The 18,797-nt window shown below is 52.0% G+C and overlaps 1 protein-coding gene across 6 annotated transcripts; it reads right to left on the bottom strand.

The window, feature by feature from the left end:
- Positions 1-208: 208 nt before the first annotated feature.
- TXN2 (thioredoxin 2) lies at positions 209-17,834 on the bottom strand. Of its 6 annotated transcripts, XM_015457244.3 has the most exons (6): positions 17,766-17,834; positions 17,354-17,510; positions 16,785-17,047; positions 12,288-12,411; positions 968-1,090; positions 209-500 (listed from the first exon to the last, which is right to left on the bottom strand). In XM_015457244.3, exons 2-5 carry the CDS (start codon positions 17,360-17,362, stop codon positions 977-979), a joined length of 510 nt encoding a protein of 169 aa, XP_015312730.2. In that variant the 5' UTR covers positions 17,363-17,510; positions 17,766-17,834; the 3' UTR covers positions 209-500; positions 968-976. The 6 variants fall into 6 exon arrangements, with proteins under 6 accessions (XP_015312730.2, XP_005567466.2, XP_045219646.2 ...); XM_005567409.4 differs by having other exon boundaries at positions 209-1,090; XM_045363711.2 differs by lacking the exon at positions 968-1,090.
- Between the last annotated feature and the right edge of the window lie 963 nt (positions 17,835-18,797).

The following is an 18,797-nucleotide window of genomic DNA, read 5'->3' as shown; positions in this document are numbered from 1 at the left end:
TGGGGACAACAGCCTCTTGCCTTAGAAGGGCACGAGGACTGGCACGTGGCATCCTCAGAATAGCAGCCACAGCTGACAAGCATGATAGTGAACAGGAGGGGCTGGTTGGAGAGAGTGCTGTGGAGTTAGGCGAGGATGCAGGGACAGTGGACAAGCCCCCTGGGAAAGGGTCACAGGTGCTCTGAGCCCACACAGATGCAACATGGCAGACGGTGCAGACCCTTGCTTTATTGGTCTGACTTGTTCACAGTTCAGCCCCCGGCTCAGAAAACCAATGGGCCAGCTAAGGAGCGAAGGAGGTGCCTCGAGACTTCCAGAGTCAAGGTTCTCCAGGGCTCCCCAGCCCATTAATCATTTTCTGCCCCACTGCCTGGGAGGTGAGGTGGGAGGGGGCTCCCTGGGGGGTGAGGATGGGTGACTAGAGGGGATTTCAGTGTGGGACCCAGGGTTGCTCTTCACAGTAGGAGGTGGAAGGGATGACTAAGTTCTTTATCACAGACCTGCAAAAAATGAGAGAATTAGATATTATTCTCACTAATTTGGGCTTCTTTTTTCTTTTTCTTTTTCCAAAACAGCAGCAGGAAAGAGAAATGCAGGTGGAGATGAGCCAGGTACGAGGCTTCAGATCGGAAGGGACCAGAGATGAGGACCAAGGTGTGGCTGCCTGACCAGGAACGCTGTGGGCTGGCCCAGGCTCTCTCCACGCATCCTGGGAGAACTGCCACAGGCCCTAGAGGGAGGGATGAAATGCGTGTGGGAGGGAAGACGGCGGTCCCCAGATCAGCAGCAGCACCACCATCCTCTGATGGCCCCTGGGCAGTCCACCAGCTCAGAAGCACTCAGGGCTGGAGCCCGGGCTCTAAGCACAGGCCCCAGAGGCCAGACAGGAGGGAGGCAGCAGGAAGGGCTGGCGTGGAAGGGCTGAGTTCTACTGGGGTCCCATGCGGGCAAGGGAACCAGGACTCGCCCCTGCTTGTCAGCCAATCAGCTTCTTCAGGAAGGCCTCCAACTGATCCTCATCCTTGATGCCTACAAACTTGTCCACCACGTCCCCATTCTTCATGGCCAGTACAGTGGGCACCGCCGACACCTGGGTGGGGAGGACAAGGGGGTCCAAGTGAATTGGCAGTGAACGCTTCTCAACTGCCACTCCCAAGCCTTTGTGGGGAAGGCTGGTGGCTTATCCAGGGCACTGATTTCCCAAAGCCATGGGCAGGCCTAGAGGAACGTGGCTCTTCCCTTAGTGCAGGGGTACTGCAGGGCCCGGTGGCCACCCGTTGAAGAAACTTCTTCCATTGCGGGCTCCCAGCAGTACCCTTCCTCCCTTAACCACAAGACTGACTCACTGGCCCAGTGGTTTTGCTGGAATGACAGGAGAGATGAAAATAGCCCATGCAGCTGCAGGCCAGGGCTGGGGGCAGGGAGGAGCTCGGGGGAAGCCTGGCCCGGGGGGAGACAGAAGCTGGGGGACAGTTCGAGTCCTGGCTTTGCACTCACTTGCAAGGGGGCCTTGGCCAGGTCACAGCACCTTTCTGAGCCTCAGTGTCCTTTTCCATAAAATGGGGGTAATGTCTACCTTTAGGGTTTGGGATGAACATTAAAGATTCAACAAGTATAGGCTGGGCACAGTGGCTTACATCTATAATCCCAGCCCTCTGGGAGACTGAGGCTGGAGGATTGCTTGAGTTCAACAGTTCCAGACTAGCTTGGGCAATATAGTGAGACCTTGTGTTTACTAAACTCCCCCCCCAAAATTAGCCAGGCATGGTGGTGCATGCCTGTCCTCACGTACTTGGGAGGCTGAGGCAGGAGGATCGCTTGAGCCTGGGAGACTGAGGCTGCAGTGAACTGTGATGCTGCCACTGCACTCCAGCCTGGGTGACAGAGTGAGACCCTGCCTCAAAAAAAAAAAAAAAAAGAAGAAGAAAGATCTGAGCATAAAGCAGAGCTCAGGGTGGGCGCGGTGCCTCACACCTATAATCTCAGCATTTTGGGAGGCTGAGGCGGGAAGATCATTTGAGGTCAGGAGTTCGAGACCAGCCTGGCCAACACGGTGAAATCCCGTATCTACTAAAAATACAAAAATTAGTGGTGGCGGGCGCCTGTAATCCCACCTACTTGGGAGGCTGAAGTGAATCGCTTGAACCTGGGAGGTGGAGGCTGGAGTCAGTGGAGATTGCACTACTGCACTCCAGCCTGGGTGACAGAGTGAGACTCCGTCTCATAAATAAATAAATAAATAAATAAAGCAGAGCTCAGGTTCTGGCTGACCCAATCCGACTCCTACCAGCCAGGTGAGCTGGGGCATGACCCTCAGCAACTAAGCTTCAGTGTTCTCAGATGCAAGATGGAGATACTAATGGCACTTCCATTAGAGGGCATGAAAGCTGAATGAAATAATGTGAGTAAAGGCTCAGCACAGCAACCCGGCAAATAAGCGTAAGAACCTGGCATTGTGCCTGGCATACAGTGGGCATTCAAAAAACGGTGGCTGCAGAGGGCACAAGGAAAAGTCCAACACAGGCCACACGAGAGCATGTTAGCTTGCTGCCGTGATGAGTGACAGGGTCCAGAGACTCAGGGCCTTCTACTGGATAGCGTGGGAGGAGAGGCTTGGCCATACACGACCTCACGCTTATTGGCGGGTTGCAGGCAGATGGCAACGGCAACATTCTTGGTCTGTGAAGCATTTACTCAGTTCCCTCAGGGACCTGCATAGGTTACATGGAATGCAGATGAGGCTGTGGCCCACCAGACTGGCATCGTGAGGTCTCTGCTGCCTGGGATCCCTGCCTGGCATTCGTGGGCATTTGAGAAAACCATTTAAACAGAACAAGATAGGCCGGGCGCTGTGGCTCACACCTGTAATCCTAGTACTTTGGGAAGCCGAAGCGGGCAGATCACTTGAGGTCAGGAGTTCGAGACCAGCCTGACCAACATGGTGAAACTCCATCTCTACTAAAATACAAAAATTAGCCAGGCCTGGTGGCGCATGCCTATAGTCCCAGCTACTCGGGAGGCTGAGGCAGGAGAATCGCTTGAACCCGGGAGGCGGAGGTTGCACTGAGCTGAGATTGTGCCATTGCACTCCAGGCCTGGGCGACAGAGCAAGACTCTGTCCCTGCCCCCAAAACAAAATAAATAAATAAAAATAAACAGAACAAGATAAACACAGACTTTTCTTACACACAAGTTCACTACAAAGTAAGAGCAGAGATTCACACAAACGTACCAGGTCTTCACATATCCCAGTGCTGCCCTGCCGCAGACCATCTTGGAAGTCAGTAAGATTTAGAATGTTCAAAACCCGTGCACATGGTAGTTAGGAAAGGCATGCAGGCCAGACCATCCCACCCTCACCCACTAACTACGTGGCACGCCCCGCACCCCACTCCTCATGGGCACTTTGGGGACAAACACAGCAGGTCAGAGGACACAGTCCTTGTCCTTCTTAGTGCCTCAGGCCCCTTCAAATCTGTCCCTAGGCTGATGTGGGTGGCAAACCCTGTCTCCAGGCAGAGCAGGGCCCGAAAAAGTTTGCTCCAGGAGGCTCCAGGGAGCGCCTGAAGCCACTAGGGCCTTCCCAGGCATTCTTTGGTGCCCTCTAGTGGTCTGCAAAGGCAGCTGGAGCGCCTCAAAGCCAGAGCCTCTTGGCAGAAGCACAGAGCTCAGCGGCCGGCTCCCACCTGCACACGGTCCTATTCCTTTAATTAAAATAAACGCTTTATGCCACTGTATAAGAAATGGCCTAACCTTTTTCATGGCAGGACTCTAAGTTCACTGAAGAGGCTCAGAGAGTGGACTTAGTGTTCCTTAAGAACTCCAGATAGGGACAAGCACAGTGGCTCACACCTGTAATCCCAAACACTTTGGGAGGCCAAGGCAGGAGGACAGCTTGAGGTCAGGAATTCATGGCAAGACCTCATCTCCATAAAAAAATTAAAAAAAAAAAAAAGGGAACTCCAGATGAAGGCCATAATGATCTCACTCATGTAAACCTCCACACATGCTTCAACACGCACAGACCCTGCTGGTGTCAGGTAGACAGCAGATGTGCTGTGAATGGAGGTCTGGTCATTACTGATCAAGGGGATTTTTTTGAAGTTGAGCTGAAACACACACACATAAACCCCCCACTAGAGCTCACAGGAAACCTGAGCTGGAATGGGACTTCCCTCGACCCCAAGGAGGCGGCTGAGGCCCTGCTGCTCCTGTGTTTGGCTCACACATCAGGCGGGGCCAGTGCCTGTAAACACTGCCTTCCGTGGAAGCGCACAGGGCCTTGGTACATTCTTCTGGAATGTTCTGAGTGTGAAAAAGGCAGTGACTGAGCCAACTGAGGGGCTGAGGAAAAGACACGCTAAGATGTGCTGCCTGTCGTGTTCCATGAAGCCATTTGGAACCTCCTATCCTTGGATAAAGACCCTCTGAACTCAGGGCAGGAGTTGGGGAGTGTGTACGTGTGCAGTCTCTTTCCGCTAACCCTCAGCCCGCCTGCACCACCACCGAGCTCCATGTCCTGGCATGTCTTCTCCTGTCTCACCCCGATGGCATCCATCTGTTAACTCAGCTAAGGGCCTACCAAGGGAAAGGCACAGTGCTAGGTGCTGCGGAACGCTGCAACCTCCTCCTCGGCTCATTGCAGAGTTAAAAGGAAAAGATCACTGTCATATGCTGGGTGCTTTTTCGTGTCAGGAATGATATAAACACCTGTATACACTATCTCACACTCTCCTGGCTGTGGGTAGGGTCATTTTAATGATGAGAATGCTGAGGCTCAAAGGGTGAGCAACTGTTCCAAAATGACGCGGTGTAGGCTGGGCGCGGCGGCTCCTGCCTGTAATCCCAGCACTTTGGGAGGCCAAGGAAGGCGGATTATCTGAGGTCAGGAGTTCGAGACAAGCCTGGCCAACATGGTGAAACCCCATCTCTACCAAAAACACAAAAATTAGTGGGGCGTGGTGACAGGCACCTGTTGTCCCAGCTATTCAGGAGGCTGAGGCAGGAGAATGGCTTGAACCCAGGAGGTGGAGGCTGCAGTGAGCTGAGATCACGCCATTGCACTCACTGCAGTGAGACTCTGTCTCAAAACAAACAAGGCCGGGCGTGATGGCTCATGCCTGTAATCCTAGCACTTTGGAAGGACGAGGCGGGTGGATCACCTGAGGTTAGGAGTCTGGGACCAGCCTGGCCAACATGGTGAAAGCCCATTTCTACTAAAAATACAAAAATTAGCCGGACGTGGTGCCATATGCCTGTAATCCTAGCACTTTGGGAGGCTGAGGCAGGAGAATTGCTTGAACATGGGAGGCAGAGGTCGCAGTGAGCCGAGACTGCGTCACTCCAGCCTGGGTGAAAGAGCAAGACTCCTTCTACTAAAAAAAAAAAAAAAAAAAAAGCTGGGATCTGAAACAAGATCTGTTTGACTTTGCAGTCCAGGGCATCAAACTCCATTGTGCTTCTGCCCAGCAGCAAAGAGACAGACATCTACTGAGTCCCAGCACGGGGAAGAACATGTGGGGACGCATTAAAGGATTTCATGCTTCAAATGCAAAACGCCAAGTGTTTTGTCAAAGCTTTTAGATATGAGAGGGTTCTTGGAAAAACAATTATTGAAAAATTCAAATCCAACTACATGACATTCTGGCGAAATTAGGGAGACAGTGAAAAGATCAAGGGTCGCCAGGGCTGGAGGGAGGAGGAAGGAGAGATGAACAGGCAGAGCAGAGGACACAGAGGCAGTGAAATGACTCTGGATGATGCTAGAATGGTGAACACTGGCTATGACACATTTGTCCAAACCCACAGAAGGCACAACACCAAGAGTGATCCCCGATGTAAACTTTTGGCTTTGGGGGATAATGATGTCCGTGTAGGTTCATCAGTTGTGACAAATGGATCACCCTGGTATGGGCTGTTGGTAGTGGTGAGGCTGGGCACGCGGGAGGACAGGGGGCTTATGGGAAGTCTCTGTACCTTCCCCTTCCTCTCCATTTTGCTATGAACCTAAAACTGCCCTAAAAACATAAAATCTTCAGAAAGAACAACGACAAAAAACGAGATCAGTGACTGCCGGGGGGTTAAGGTGGGGAGGGGCGGGAAGGAGAGGTGAACTGCTGGAAAACAGGGGAACCGAGGGCGGTGGAACGGTTCTGTATGGCGCTGGAATGGTGGACACAGGCCATTATACATTTGTCCATGAACTTTCCTTTTGGCACGCAGTCTGTGCTGAGAGCGGCAGCTGAGACACAGGCTTTCAAAGAGCAGTTCCTCCCCACAGAGTCAGTCCGGGGCCTTCAGAAGTAGAAAGTCAGTCTGGGGCCTTCAGAACACTGGCTTCTCTCCATGTTGGCTCAGGACGCCCAGCCTTGGCATCACCTGGGAGCTTGTTAGAAATGCAGTCTTAGGCCGGGCGCGGTGGCTCAAGCCTGTAATCCCAGCACTTTGGGAGGCCGAGGCGGGTGGATCACGAGGTCAGGAGATCGAGACCATCCTGGCTAACATGGTGAAACCCTGTCTCTACTAAAAATGCAAAAAAAAAAAAACTAGCCGGGCGCGGTGGCGGGCGCCTGTAGTCCCAGCTACTCGGAGGCTGAGGCGGGAGAATGGCGTGAACCCGGGAGGCGGAGCTTGCAGTGAGCCGAGATCGCGCCACTGCACTCCAGCCTGGGTGACAGAGTGAGACTCCGTCTAAAAAAAAAAAAAAAAAAAAAAAAAAAAGAAATGCAGTCTTGGTGGCCGGGCGCGGTGGCTCACGCCTGTAATCCCAGCACTTTGGGAGGCTGAAGCGGGCGGATCACGAGGTCAGGGATTTGAGACCAGCCTGGCCAACATGGGGAAACCCCGTCTCTACTACAAAAAAATTAGCTGGGCGTGGTGGTGGGTACCTATAGTCCCAGCTACTTGGGAGGCTGAGGCAAGAGAATAGCTTGAACCCCGAAGGCAGAGGTTGCAGTGAGCCGAGACTGTGTCACTGCACTCCAGTCTGGGCAACAGAGCAAGGCTTCATCTCAAAAAAAAACACACACACACACAAAAATGCAGCCTTGGTGGCCGGCACAGTGGCTCACATGTGTAATACCAGTACTTTGGGAGGCTGAGGTGGGAAAATTGCTTGAGCCCAGGAGTTCAAGACCAGACTCGACAACATAGGGAGACCCCCATCTTTTCTAATTTTTTTTTTTTTTCAAATGAAACAAACAAAAAAGAAATGCAGGGCTGGGCGCGGTAGCTCACATGCCTATAATCCCAGGACTTTGAAAGGCGGAGGTGGGTAGATCAACTGAGGTCAGGAGTTCAAGACCAGCCTGACCAACATGGAGAAACCCTATCTCTACCGAAAAATACAAAATTAGCCAGGCGTGGTGGCGTGTGCCTGTAATCCCAGCTACTCGGGAGGCTGAGGCAGGAGAATCGCTTGAACCCGGGAGGTGGAGGTTGTGGTGAGCTTAGATTGTGCCATTGCACTCCAGCCTGGGCAACAAAAGCAAAACTCCACCTCAAAAAAAAAAAAAAAAAAAAAAAAAAAAAAAAAAAGGCACTCACATCGTCTAGAAGATGAGAAAATAAAAGGATAACACCTCTAAGTGTGAGGTGAGAAGCAGAAGCCCAAGAAGAAAGCACAAAGGCCGAGGGTCCACTCCTGGCCCATTCTCTCCCTGCCTTCCCCACGAGCTGGCAAGGTTGGGATGGTTAGGAGAGAGGCAGGCAGAGGCAGAAGAGTGGGGACTCTTGCATCCTGCTAAGCCAGGGCAGTGCCGAGTGTGAGGAAGAGGGGCTGGGGCATTGAACCCCAAGGCCCTGAGGGACTTTCCCTTCGCTCTCCCTTGGCAGACAGTGAAGTCCTAGGGTGGGCAGTTAGAGCATAAAGTGGTTCAAGGGGAGAAATTTGTGTGAGGAAGGAGACTTACCTGAGGGTGTGTGCGGGAGGAGGGTGTCATGAGAGCTCGGGGAAAAGCACATAATTCCCTGAATATAATTTATTTAAAGCAGTTTTTCTTCTTTTTTTTCCGAGGAGTCTCACTCTGTCACCCAGGATGGAGTGCAGTGGCATGATCTCAGCTCACCGCCACCTCCACCTGCTGGGTTTAAGTGATTCTCCTGCCTCAGCCTCCTGAGTAGCTGGCACTACAGGCGCCCACCACCACACAGCACTAATTTTTGTATTTTTAATAGAGACAGGGTTTCACTATGTTGGCCAGGCTAGTCTTGAACTCCTGACCTCAGGTGATCCATCCACCTTGGTCTCCTAAAGTGCTGGGATTACAGGTGTGAGCCACTGCACCTGGCCGAAAGCCGTTTCCAACAAGGTCAACCAACATTTGAAAAAGGACTTGAAGGTCGGGAGTGGTGGCTCATGCCTGTAATCCTAGCACTCTGGGAGGCTGAGGTGGGTGAATCACTTGAGGTCAGGAGTTTGAAACCAGCCTGGTCAACATGGTGAAACCCCATCTCTACTAAAAATACAAAAATTAGGCCAGGCGTGGTAGCGCACGCCCGTAATCCTAGCATTTCGGGACGCTGAGGTGGGCTGATCACCCGATGTCAAGAGTACGAGACCAGCCTGACCAACATGGTGAAACCCCCTCTCTATTAAAACTACAAAAAGTAGCTGGGCGTGGTGGCGGGGGCCTGTAATCCCAGCTACTTGGGAGGCTGAGATAGGAGAATCGCTTGAACCCGAGAAGCAGAGGTTGCAATGAACCGGGATCACGCCACTGTACTCCAGTCTGGGCAACAGAATGAGACTCCATCTCAAAAAAGAAGGATTTTAGGCCTTAAAGAAAGCCGTCACGGGGGGCACTGTAGTTCTCTCAGAGGAAACTTGTTCCTCAGGCTCTCTTCAGAAAGAAAAGAGGAAGGAAGGAAGGAAGAAAGGAAGAAAGGAAGGGAGGGAGGGAGGGTATGGGTCAGGAAGAACCCTGGCTGGAGCTTCCTAAACCCTGCAGTGATGTCAGACCAGGGTTTGGCAAAACAGCACGGCTGAGACCGAGCGATGTGGGCCCAGCAGCCTTGAGGACTTTCTGTGTGACAGCGCAGTCCCCAGGCAGTGGAGGGGTGGGCGCGGCGGGGAGAGATTGAGAGGATTCCACGAGAGGCATCTCCCTCTCACTTGCGAGGCTCTACCACAGGCCTTCAGTGCCCACTCCCACAACAGCCTCCTGGGGACGGTCCTCAGCCTTCTTGCCACCCCACGAGACACTGGGGCAGGGCCTATGAGCTTCTTAGCATCTGCAGTAGTTACCATAATCCCTGCACATGGCTGGCCCTCAGGTGGTGTCTGCTGAATAGTTATGATGTGGTGTCTGGCAGAGCCAGGAGGCTTGAGACATCTGAAGCCCACGCGTGACCTGTGGGAGGCCCTAGGAGCCCCAGTCCGGGCTCTCACCCGAGGCATAGCCAGGCAGGGGAAAGCGAGGAGCGTCCAAATGGGCAGACAGATGCCTCCCTCACTGGGCAGTCAGTGGCCAAACTTTCTGAAAAAGTGACTCACTCCTCCCGTAGCCCCTGTAAGCAGCCCTCAGTTACTAATTCCCAAGGCCGGCCTGCTCCAGCGGCCACCTGCAATGGCCATCTCCCCTGCTTCTGGTCATCGCAGACTGATATTCCTTTGGGTAGTCACTCCCCACTCCCTGCCTAGCTCAAGGGGTGGCCAGTCTGTTCTCACCCCGCCCCCCACCACCCATTTCCTGCCACAGAGCACGGGTTCAGGGATGGGTGCCTCCATTTGAGCTCGTCTAGTGAGGATGAAACCTGGACTTGTACACTCTGAGGAAGACAGAGTTCTCTTTCATTCACTTGTTACGTGGAGGAGGAAGGAGGGAGGGGTGAAGGCTCACTCTGGCCAGGTTAAGGTATTTCAAGAAAATCAGAAACCCAGATTTTCACATGACATCGGAGTTTCAAATATCAGCATCTGGTTCCTATTACTTTAAAATACTTTGAGTGCCAGACTAAAAGTGTCTGTGAGCCAGATTGGGCCCAGAGGCTGCCAGGGGCGCCCTTGGCTCTGCAACAGCGCTACCTTCAGCACAGCGATCCAGAGACCCGCCCAATCTGGCTGCAGTCTGCTTTCCCCAGCTCCATGCTTGGCCCTTCACTCTGGCCACCCAGACAAAGTGGGCCTCTCCCCTTTCTCCAGGCAGTGGTCTCCAAGCCCCAGAGGATGCCCCCACTCCAGACACCTCCAGGCACCTGGCCCCTGCTGGCCTGTAAGCAACCCAGGCTCATCAGACCTCAGGGCTTTTGCTTTGCCTCAATAGTTCTTCCAAAGACCCACATGCTTCCTGTTTTTGCTCAAAGGTCACCTTCTCAGGGAGATCTTCCCTACCACACCGTTTAAAAAAGAAACCCGCCGGGCGTGGTGGCTCACGCCTGTAATCCCAGAACTTTGGGAGGCCAAGGCAGGCGGATAACCTGAAGTCAGGAGATTGAGACCAGCCTGGCTAACATGGTGAAACCTCGTTTCTACTAAAAATACAGAAAATTAGCTGGGCGTGGTGGCATGTGCCTGTAATCCCAGCTACTCGGGAGGCTGGGGCAGGAGAATTGCTTGAACCCAGGAGGCAGAGGTTGCAGTGAGCTGAGATTGCACCATTGCACTCCAGCCTGGGCGACAAGAGCAAAACTCTGTCTCAAAAAAAGAAACCCTGGCCGGGCGTGGTGGTTCAAGCCTGTAATCCCAGCACTTTGGGAGGCTGAGACAGGCGGATCACCAGGTCAGGAGATCGAGACCATCCTGGCTAACACGGTGAAACCCCATCTCTACTAAAAAATACAAAAAACTAGCCGGGCGAGGTGGCGGGCGCCTGTAGTCCCAGCTACTCAGGAGGCTGAGGCAGGAGAATGGCGTGAACCCAGGAGGCGGAGCTTGCAGTGAGCCGAGATCGCACCACTGCACTCCAGCCTGGGCAAGAGAGCAAGACTCTGTCTCAAAAAAAAGAAACCCTGCCCCATACTCAGTACTCCCGTCCCCTTTTCCTGATGTATTTTTCTCCATTGAACTTATTATCTAAAACAGGGGTCAGCAAACTATAGTTTACAGCCCCAATACAGCCTACTGCTTGCTTTTGTAAATAAAGTTTTATTGGAACACAGGTACGCCCATTTGTTTGTGTAGTGTCTATGGCTGCTTTCGGCTATGAGCATGGCTGAATGGTTGTAGCAGAGACCACTGCCCTGCAAGGCCTCAAATACCAACTGGTCCTTTAGAGATAAAGTTTGTCGACCCTTGATTTAAAATACTAGAATGTAGACTCCTTGAAGGCAGAGACTTTTTGTCAGTTTTGTTCACTGCCTTACCCTCAACACCAAATAACAGTACCTGGCACTCGAGGGACTCTCAAATATCTGCTGAATAAATGGACAAACCAACCAACCAACCAAGTGAGGCGACTCCATGCCTTTGTGCACGCTGTTTCCTCAACCCTTCCTCCTTCTCTGACATCCTTCATGGCTCAACTCAGAGGTTCTCTCTAACGTGAAGCGTTCCTGTCCCCTCCAGCTCCCCCACAAGCAAACAGTCCCTTCTTCCTTTATACGTCTCTTCTTTTAGCACTCCTCACCCTATACGGAGATGATCTTTCTACCTGCTGTTCTCTAGGAGTTGCCTGGAGACAAGACCTCATCTTATTTGTGTCAGAATCACAAATGCTTGCACATCGAGCTCCCAAATGACTGCTCATTGAACATGTGGGTAGATGAATAAAGGAATGTACCAATGTCCGAGACTAAGAGAATGACCTGGTGTTTTCGGGTCGTACTATCTACTTCCTAAAGGTGGCGAAGAGACAGGTGGCTCAGAGGATCAACAGCCACCTCTGCAAAGTGCTCTGAGCTACTAAAAGCGCTGGAAAAACAGGCCAGGTGCGGTGGCTCATGCCTATAATTCCAGCACTTTGGGAGGCCGGGGTGTGCGGATCATGAGGTCAGGAGTTCGAGACCAGTCTGGCCAATGTGGTGATACCCTGTCTCTATAAAAAATACAAAAAATTAGCCAGGTGTGGTGGTGTGCGCCTGTAGTCCCCGCTACTCGGGAGGTTGAGGCAGGAGAATTGCATGAACCTGGGAGACAGAGGCTGCAATGAGCCAAGATCACACCATTGCATTCTAGCCCAGGTGACAGTGAGACACCATCTCAAAAAAAAAAAAAAAAAAGCTCTGGAAAAACCAAGACACCTTGCTTACTGGCTACCTGGTCCTCCCCAAGATATCTCCTACACCAGCTACCCCTGGGCCCAACACCCCCTACATTGGTTGCCCTGTGGCAACCCCCTGTCAATCCATACCTCATACTCAATGGCGAGGTCTGTGTGGTCATCAATATCCACCTTGGCCATCACCACCTTCCCGTGCTGCTTGGCCACCATCTTCTCTAACCTCGGCCCCAGGATCTTGCAGGGCCCACACCACCTCAAAAGGCGAGAAAGGAAGCATCCAGTCAGTCAAAAGACCGCTCAGCATCCCCTACTGGCTTCCCAGACCTGCATCTTTCCAAGGAATCTTTTGCCCTTATTATCTCTGTCTACCACGTTTAAAAAATAACAGGCCGGGCACAGTGGCTCACGCCTGTAATCCCAGCACTTTGGGAGGTCCAGGCGGGTGGATCATGTGGTCAGGAGATCGAGACCATCCTGGCCGACATGGTGAAACCCCGTCTCTACTAAAAATACAAAAAACGAGCCGGGCGCGGTGGCGGGCACCTGTAGTCCCAGCTACTCGGGAGGCTGAGGCAGGAGAATGACGTGAACCCGGGAGGCGGAGCTTGCAGTGAGCCAAGATCACGCCACTGCACTCTAGCCTGGGCGACAGAGCAAGACACCGTCTCAAAAAAAAAAAAAAAAAAAAAATTAACACACCAAATGGTAATGCCAGGAGATTCTGCACGTGGGAAATCTTCACAGATCCCAGACTTCTAAAACACAGGCCTCATCAGAAGACTCTTAGAATAAAAGTGACTTATTTCAGTATATTTCAGATAAATATACTGTCATATAAAAGAATATGGGATTGGGGCCGGGCACAGTGGCTCAAGCCTGTAATCCCAGCACTTTGGGAGGCCGACGCGGGTGGATCACGAGGTCAGGAGATCGAGACCATCCTGGCTAACATGGTGAAACCCCGTCTCTACTAAAAAATACAAAAAACTAGCCGAGCGAGGTGGTGGGCGCCTGCAGTCCCAGCTAATGTAGTCCCAGCTACTCGGGAGGCTGAGGCAGGAGAATGGTGTAAACCCAGGAGGCAGAGCTTGCAGTGAGCTGAGATCCGGCCACTGCACTCCAGCCTGGGCGACAGAGCGAGACTCCGTCCCAAAAAAAAAAAAAGAATATGGGATTGGAAGTTAAAAGGTTCAAACAGAGGCTCCTCACCAACCAGCCGATTATTCTGGGGTCCTAGTTTCTTCATCTGAAAAAGAGAGATTATGGCTCTCAAAGCTATTAGGAGAGATCAACTAAGGCAATGTGGGTAAACATGCGTTGGAAGCTGCGGGGTTATTGCAAACACCATGTGGACTCAGAACTAAAAGGAGGGGAACCAATGGCCAGGAGTGTCTACAACGCGCCAGTCCCTGGACAAGCACTTTTTCTGCTCTTACCAAACACATCCCTCAACTCTGCAAAGAGAACGCACCTTCCAAAGAAACTGAAGCCCATACGAGTTAAGAAACCAGTGCAAGATTAGAGAAGCACAGCCGGGATCGATCATAACCCAAAGCTGTGTTGAAAGTGTTTTCTTTAGCCGGGTGCGGTGACCCACGCTTATAATTCCAGCACTTTGGGAGGCCGAGGCAGGCGGATCACCTGAGGTCAGGAGTTCGAGACCAGCCTGGCCAACAACATTGTAAAACCTTGTCTCTACTAAAAATACAAAAATTAGTCAGGAGTGGTGGTGGGCACCTGTAATCCCAGCTACTAGGAAGGCTGAGGCAGGAGAATCGCTTGAACCTGGGAGGCGGAGGTTGAAGTGAGCTGAGAGATCATGCCACTGCACTCCAGCCTGGACGACAGAGATTCTGTCTCAAAAAAAAAAAGAAAGTGTTTTCTTTCACCCACAGGCTACTCTGTGATCCCACAGCCCCTGAGTTGACCACTATCACTGCCCTGATCACAGGTTCCCCTCTTGCTGGGGAAGCTCATCCAGGACAGGCCTGGTGCTGTCATCTCTATGTATGTGGCACCAAGGACAGTGCCTGGCAAAGAATGAACAACTCACACCCCACTTCCTTACCAAACAAAATGAGGCACTACCCCATTTATCGTGCATTTCGGAAGCCCTCTCTGGAATGCTCACTACACCAGCAGGACAAAACAGTTCCACCCTTCACAAACCCCTGGCTGACAACTCCTATTTTATTCTCAGCACTTATTTATCTATTTTTGAGATGGAGTCTCACTCTTTTGCCCAGGCTGGAGTGCAATGGCACGATCTTGGTTCACTGCAAGCTCTGCCTCCTGGGTTCAAGTAATTCTCCTGCCTCAGCCTCCTGAGCAGTAGGTGTGGTGGTACATACTACATCCAGTCAGGCCTGAGGGTTTTATTTATTTTTATTTTTTATTTATTTATTTTTTTTGAGACAGAGTCTCGCTCTGTCGCCCAGGCTGGAGTGCAGTGGCCGGATCTCGGCTCACTGCAAGCTCCGCCTCCCGGGTTTACGCCATTCTCCTGCCTCAGCCTCCCAAGTAGCTGGGACTACAGGCCCCCGCCAACCTCGCCTGGCTAGTTTTTTTGTATTTTTAGTAGAGACGGGGTTTCACCGTGTTAGCCAAGATGGTCTCGATCTCCTGACCTCGTGATCCACCTGTCTTGACCTCCCAAAGTGCTGGGATTACAGGCTTGAGCCACCGTGCCTGGTCAGGCCTGAGGATTTTAAATGCTGAAAATAGGCCAGGAGTAATGGCTCACACCAGTAATCCCAGCACTTTGGGAGGCCGAGGTGGTGGGGGGTGGGGGTCACCTGCAGTCAGAGTTCAAGAGACCCCTGGCCAATATGACGAAAACCCGTCTCTCCCAAAAACACAAAAAAATTATCTGGATGTGGTGGCAGGCACCAGCAGTCCCAGTTACTTGGGAAGCTGAGGCAGGAGAATCGTCTTAACTTGGGAGGCGGAGGTTGCAGTGAGCTGATCAAGCCACTGCAGTCCAGCCTGGGTGACAGAATGAGACTCTGTCTCAAAAACAAAAAAAAGAAAAAAAAACCCTCAGGCCTGGTGCAGTGGTTCACGCCTGTAATCCCAGCACTTTGGGAGGCCAAGGTGGGAGGACTGCTTGAGATCAGGAGGTAGAAACTGCAGTGAGTCGTGATCACACCATTGCACTCTACATTCTAGCCTGGGTGACGGAGTGAGACCTTGTCTCTAAAAGAAGAAAAACAAAAACAACTCATAACACCTAAAAACCCAGCATGCAAGACCTTATCTCCTATTACAAGTGAAGAAGGGAGCACAAAGAGATCAAGCGGCCTGCCCAAGGCCACAGGGTAAGTCAGAGAAACAACTGGAAAGATGGCAGAACAATCTGTCAGAGACTGACCAGAAGGCCCTTCAATTTCTTTTTCTTTCTTTTTTTTTTTGAGATGGAGTTTCCCTCTGTCACCCAGGCTAGAGTGCAATGGCGCAATCTCAGCTCACTGCAACCTCCACCTCCCAGGTTCAAGTGATTCTCCTGCCTCAGCCTCTTGGGTAGCTGGGATTACAGGTGGCCGCCACCAGGCCCACCTAATTTTTGTATTTTTAATAGAGACGGGGGTTTCACCACGTTGGCCAGGCAGGTCTCGAACTCCTGACTTCAGGTAATCCACCCGCCTCGGCCCCTGAAAGTGCTGGGATTACAGGTGTGAGCCACTGTGCCCGACCTGAAGGCCCCTGAATTTTTAACTTCTGCTACACTGGTTTCTCCCAGGATGCCACATTCAGAGGGCTTTGTCCAGTTTTTGTGTAGCTGGGTCTCTAGCCAGGCCCCAAAGGTCTAGAAACAAAAAAGGCCAGGCTAAAAATCAGAAAGCCAGAGGGACTTAAATATCTCTAAAGCAAACTCAAGACAGCACTGAAAGGACACTCCTTCCTATGCCCTGTATGCTTGGACACCATGGTAATGACACTAACTTTTTTTTTTTTTGAGATGGAGTTTCGCTCTTTTTGCCCAGGCTGGAGTGCAATGGCATGATCTTGGCTCACTGCAACCTCCGCCTCCTAGGTTCAAGTGATTTTCCTGCCTCAGCCTCCTGAGTAGCTGGGATTACAGGTGAGCACCACCACACCTGGATGTAGAGATGGTGTTTCACCATGTTGGCCAGGCTGGTCTCAAACTCCTGACCTCAGGTGATCTGCCTGCCTCAGCCTCTCAAAGGTGTGCCTCGGCCTCTCACTACAGGTGTGAGCCACTGTGCCCGGCCGACACTGATAACTTTTTGCCAGCCCTTCTTGCAGTTTTCACGGCAAGGTATTAAAATAAACTCATCTGCAGGGCCAGGAACTGATATACACCAAAAGCAAGGTGACAGTCATATTTTTCCAACTCTGGTCCATGTTGAAGATGACGCTGAGCTTTCTGGACATTAAGAAACAGAACATGTGTTTCCCAGCACTAACTGCAGTCAGCTTGCAGACTGTTCACTCATCTGTCTTCTACTAGACTGTACTCCCCTTGAGGGCAGGGACTAGGCCTGACCAGTCTGTATACTGAGTCTACATATGAGCAGCATAGAACATGGTCCTGGGACATAGCAGGCATTCAACAAATACTTGAACAAGTAGGACCCTAGTCTTCCGTGGACCCCCAATACTCACTGTGCGTGGAAATCCACAACCACTGGCGTCTCACTGTTGACCACTCGGTCTTGAAAGTCAGGTCCATCCTGGATATTAAAGGTCGTCAAGGAGATCCTGGTGGTGTATATTGTCCGGGCTGGGTTGAGTGTTACAGTCAGGCCACCAGGACTGCATTGTGGGGTCTGCAGGGCTCTGGAAGTGAGGGGTGGCCACCGACCCTGAGAAGGATTCCTGGAGATGATGGAGGCCAGGAACCTCCTTAGGAGAAGTCGCTGAGCCATCTGTGAGGGAAGAGGCAGAAGAATTGGGGCACACAAAAGGAAGCTGACACACTAGAAAAATAAAGAGATTTGGGGATTAGTCGGGGCTCAAGAAGAGGCAGAGTGGGAAGCAAAATGCAAGGAAATAATATGTAAGATTTGTAGCGTAGAAGTGAGGAAGCTGAGAAACAAAGGAAAGGAACAGCTAGGCAAACCAGAAGGACAGGAAAACTGGCTTCACAACCAAAAAGAAATCGGGATTTAGATTATAACAGAAGAACGGGAGGGAGAAACCAACATTTAATAATTTATGTAAGGACCAAGTACCTTACACATATTCTTGATCTTCCTACAGCAACTTTGAGGAAGTTGCTATTGTACTGCCCACATTGCAAATAAGGAAAGGCATCCGAGGCTCAAGTAAGTTAATGACATGCCCAAAGTAACCCTACTACTGACAGCCAACACTGGAACCCAGGGTCGTCTGAAAAGATGAAACGCAACAATTGAAGGAGGATCTAAGAGTATGGTAGGAACCAAAAACGAAGAGACATGTACTGGAGGGAACTAATAAAGAAGGGACATGAATGGAGGGAACTGGGAAAAATCGGACGCCACCAGGGACCCCGGCTCTCCGGCGAGCTAGGTCCCCCCCACCCGTCCGGCCGCCAGCCTGCGCAGGAACGCGCTCGCGGCATGCCTATCACACCACCTCAAGCCAGCCCCACTGAGCTCCTACCTCCCTGCAACGCGAGCGGAGGGATGCACAGCTTAGCCCTCCCTGCCTGTCAAGGGCACTTCTGTCGTCACTTCCTCAGGGAGGCGGACATTAACGTCACTTCCGGGGACAGGCAGGCGGAACACCATCCCTCTCGAATATTTTTTTTTGAGACGGAGTCTCGCTCTGTCGCCAGGCTAGGGTGCAGTGGCGCGATCTCGGCTCACTGCAACCTCCGCCTCCCGAGTTCAAGCGATTCTCCTGCCTCGGCCTCCCGAGTAGCCGGGACTAGAGGCGCACGCCACCACGCACAGCTAATTTTTGTATTTTTAGTAGAGGCGGGGTTTCACCATATTGGCCAGGATGGTCTCCATCTCTTGACTTCGTGATCCGCCCGCCTCGGCCTCCCAAAGTGTTGGGATTACCGGCGTGAGCCACAGCCCCCGACCTGTCCCTCTCTAATTTGAGGAGCGTCTGGGATTTTCCGCCAATGGGAATGGCGGGAGGAGGCACAACTGAAAGGGCGGGGCCTCAGCTAGGGACCGGAAGCAATGGGCAGGCCGTCGGGGGAGGGATTGGAAGAGGCGGGCAGGCCCTGGTCGAGACGAAGGCTGGCGCGGGGCGGAACCGGAAGGGGTGGGCGGGCCCTAGAGGAGGGACCGGAAGAGGAGGTGATGGCGCCGGGGTAGCAATGAAGGGTGCTTAAGGGAGAAAAGGCAGTTGAGAGGTCCCCGTGGTTTTTGATTTTGTCAACTACTGTTGCTTGATTTTAATTATATTTATTTATTGGTTAATGACAGAGTCTCGCTCTGTCTCCCAGGCTGGAGTTGCAGTGGCGCGATCTCGGCTCACTGCAACATCCAACTCCCGGGTTCAAACGATTCTCCTGCCTCAGCCTCCCAGGTAGCTGGGATTACAGGCGCGCGCCATCACGCCGGGCTAATTTTTGTATTTTTAATAGAGATAGAGTTTCGCCATGTTGGCCAGGCTGGTCTGGAACTCCTGAGCTCAAGTGATCCGCCCGCTTCAGCTTCCCAAAGTGCTGGGATTACA

Source organism: Macaca fascicularis, chromosome 10 (genome assembly GCF_037993035.2).
Source record: "Macaca fascicularis isolate 582-1 chromosome 10, T2T-MFA8v1.1".
NCBI lineage: Eukaryota > Metazoa > Chordata > Mammalia > Primates > Cercopithecidae > Macaca > Macaca fascicularis.
Note: the sequence above shows the minus strand (reverse complement) of the source record. Positions and strands in the feature narration are given on the sequence as shown.

What these genes read in the sequence shown, in the direction of transcription:
- TXN2 (XM_005567409.4), bottom strand. An exon ending in GTTGTGGATTTCCACGCACA is followed by an intron (nt 12,412 to 16,784) that starts GTGAGTATTGGG and finishes TCGCCTTTTGAG; the next exon opens with GTGGTGTGGGCCCTGCAAGA. An exon ending in ACCTCGCCATTGAGTATGAG is followed by an intron (nt 1,091 to 12,287) that starts GTATGGATTGAC and finishes CTCCCCACCCAG; the next exon opens with GTGTCGGCGGTGCCCACTGT.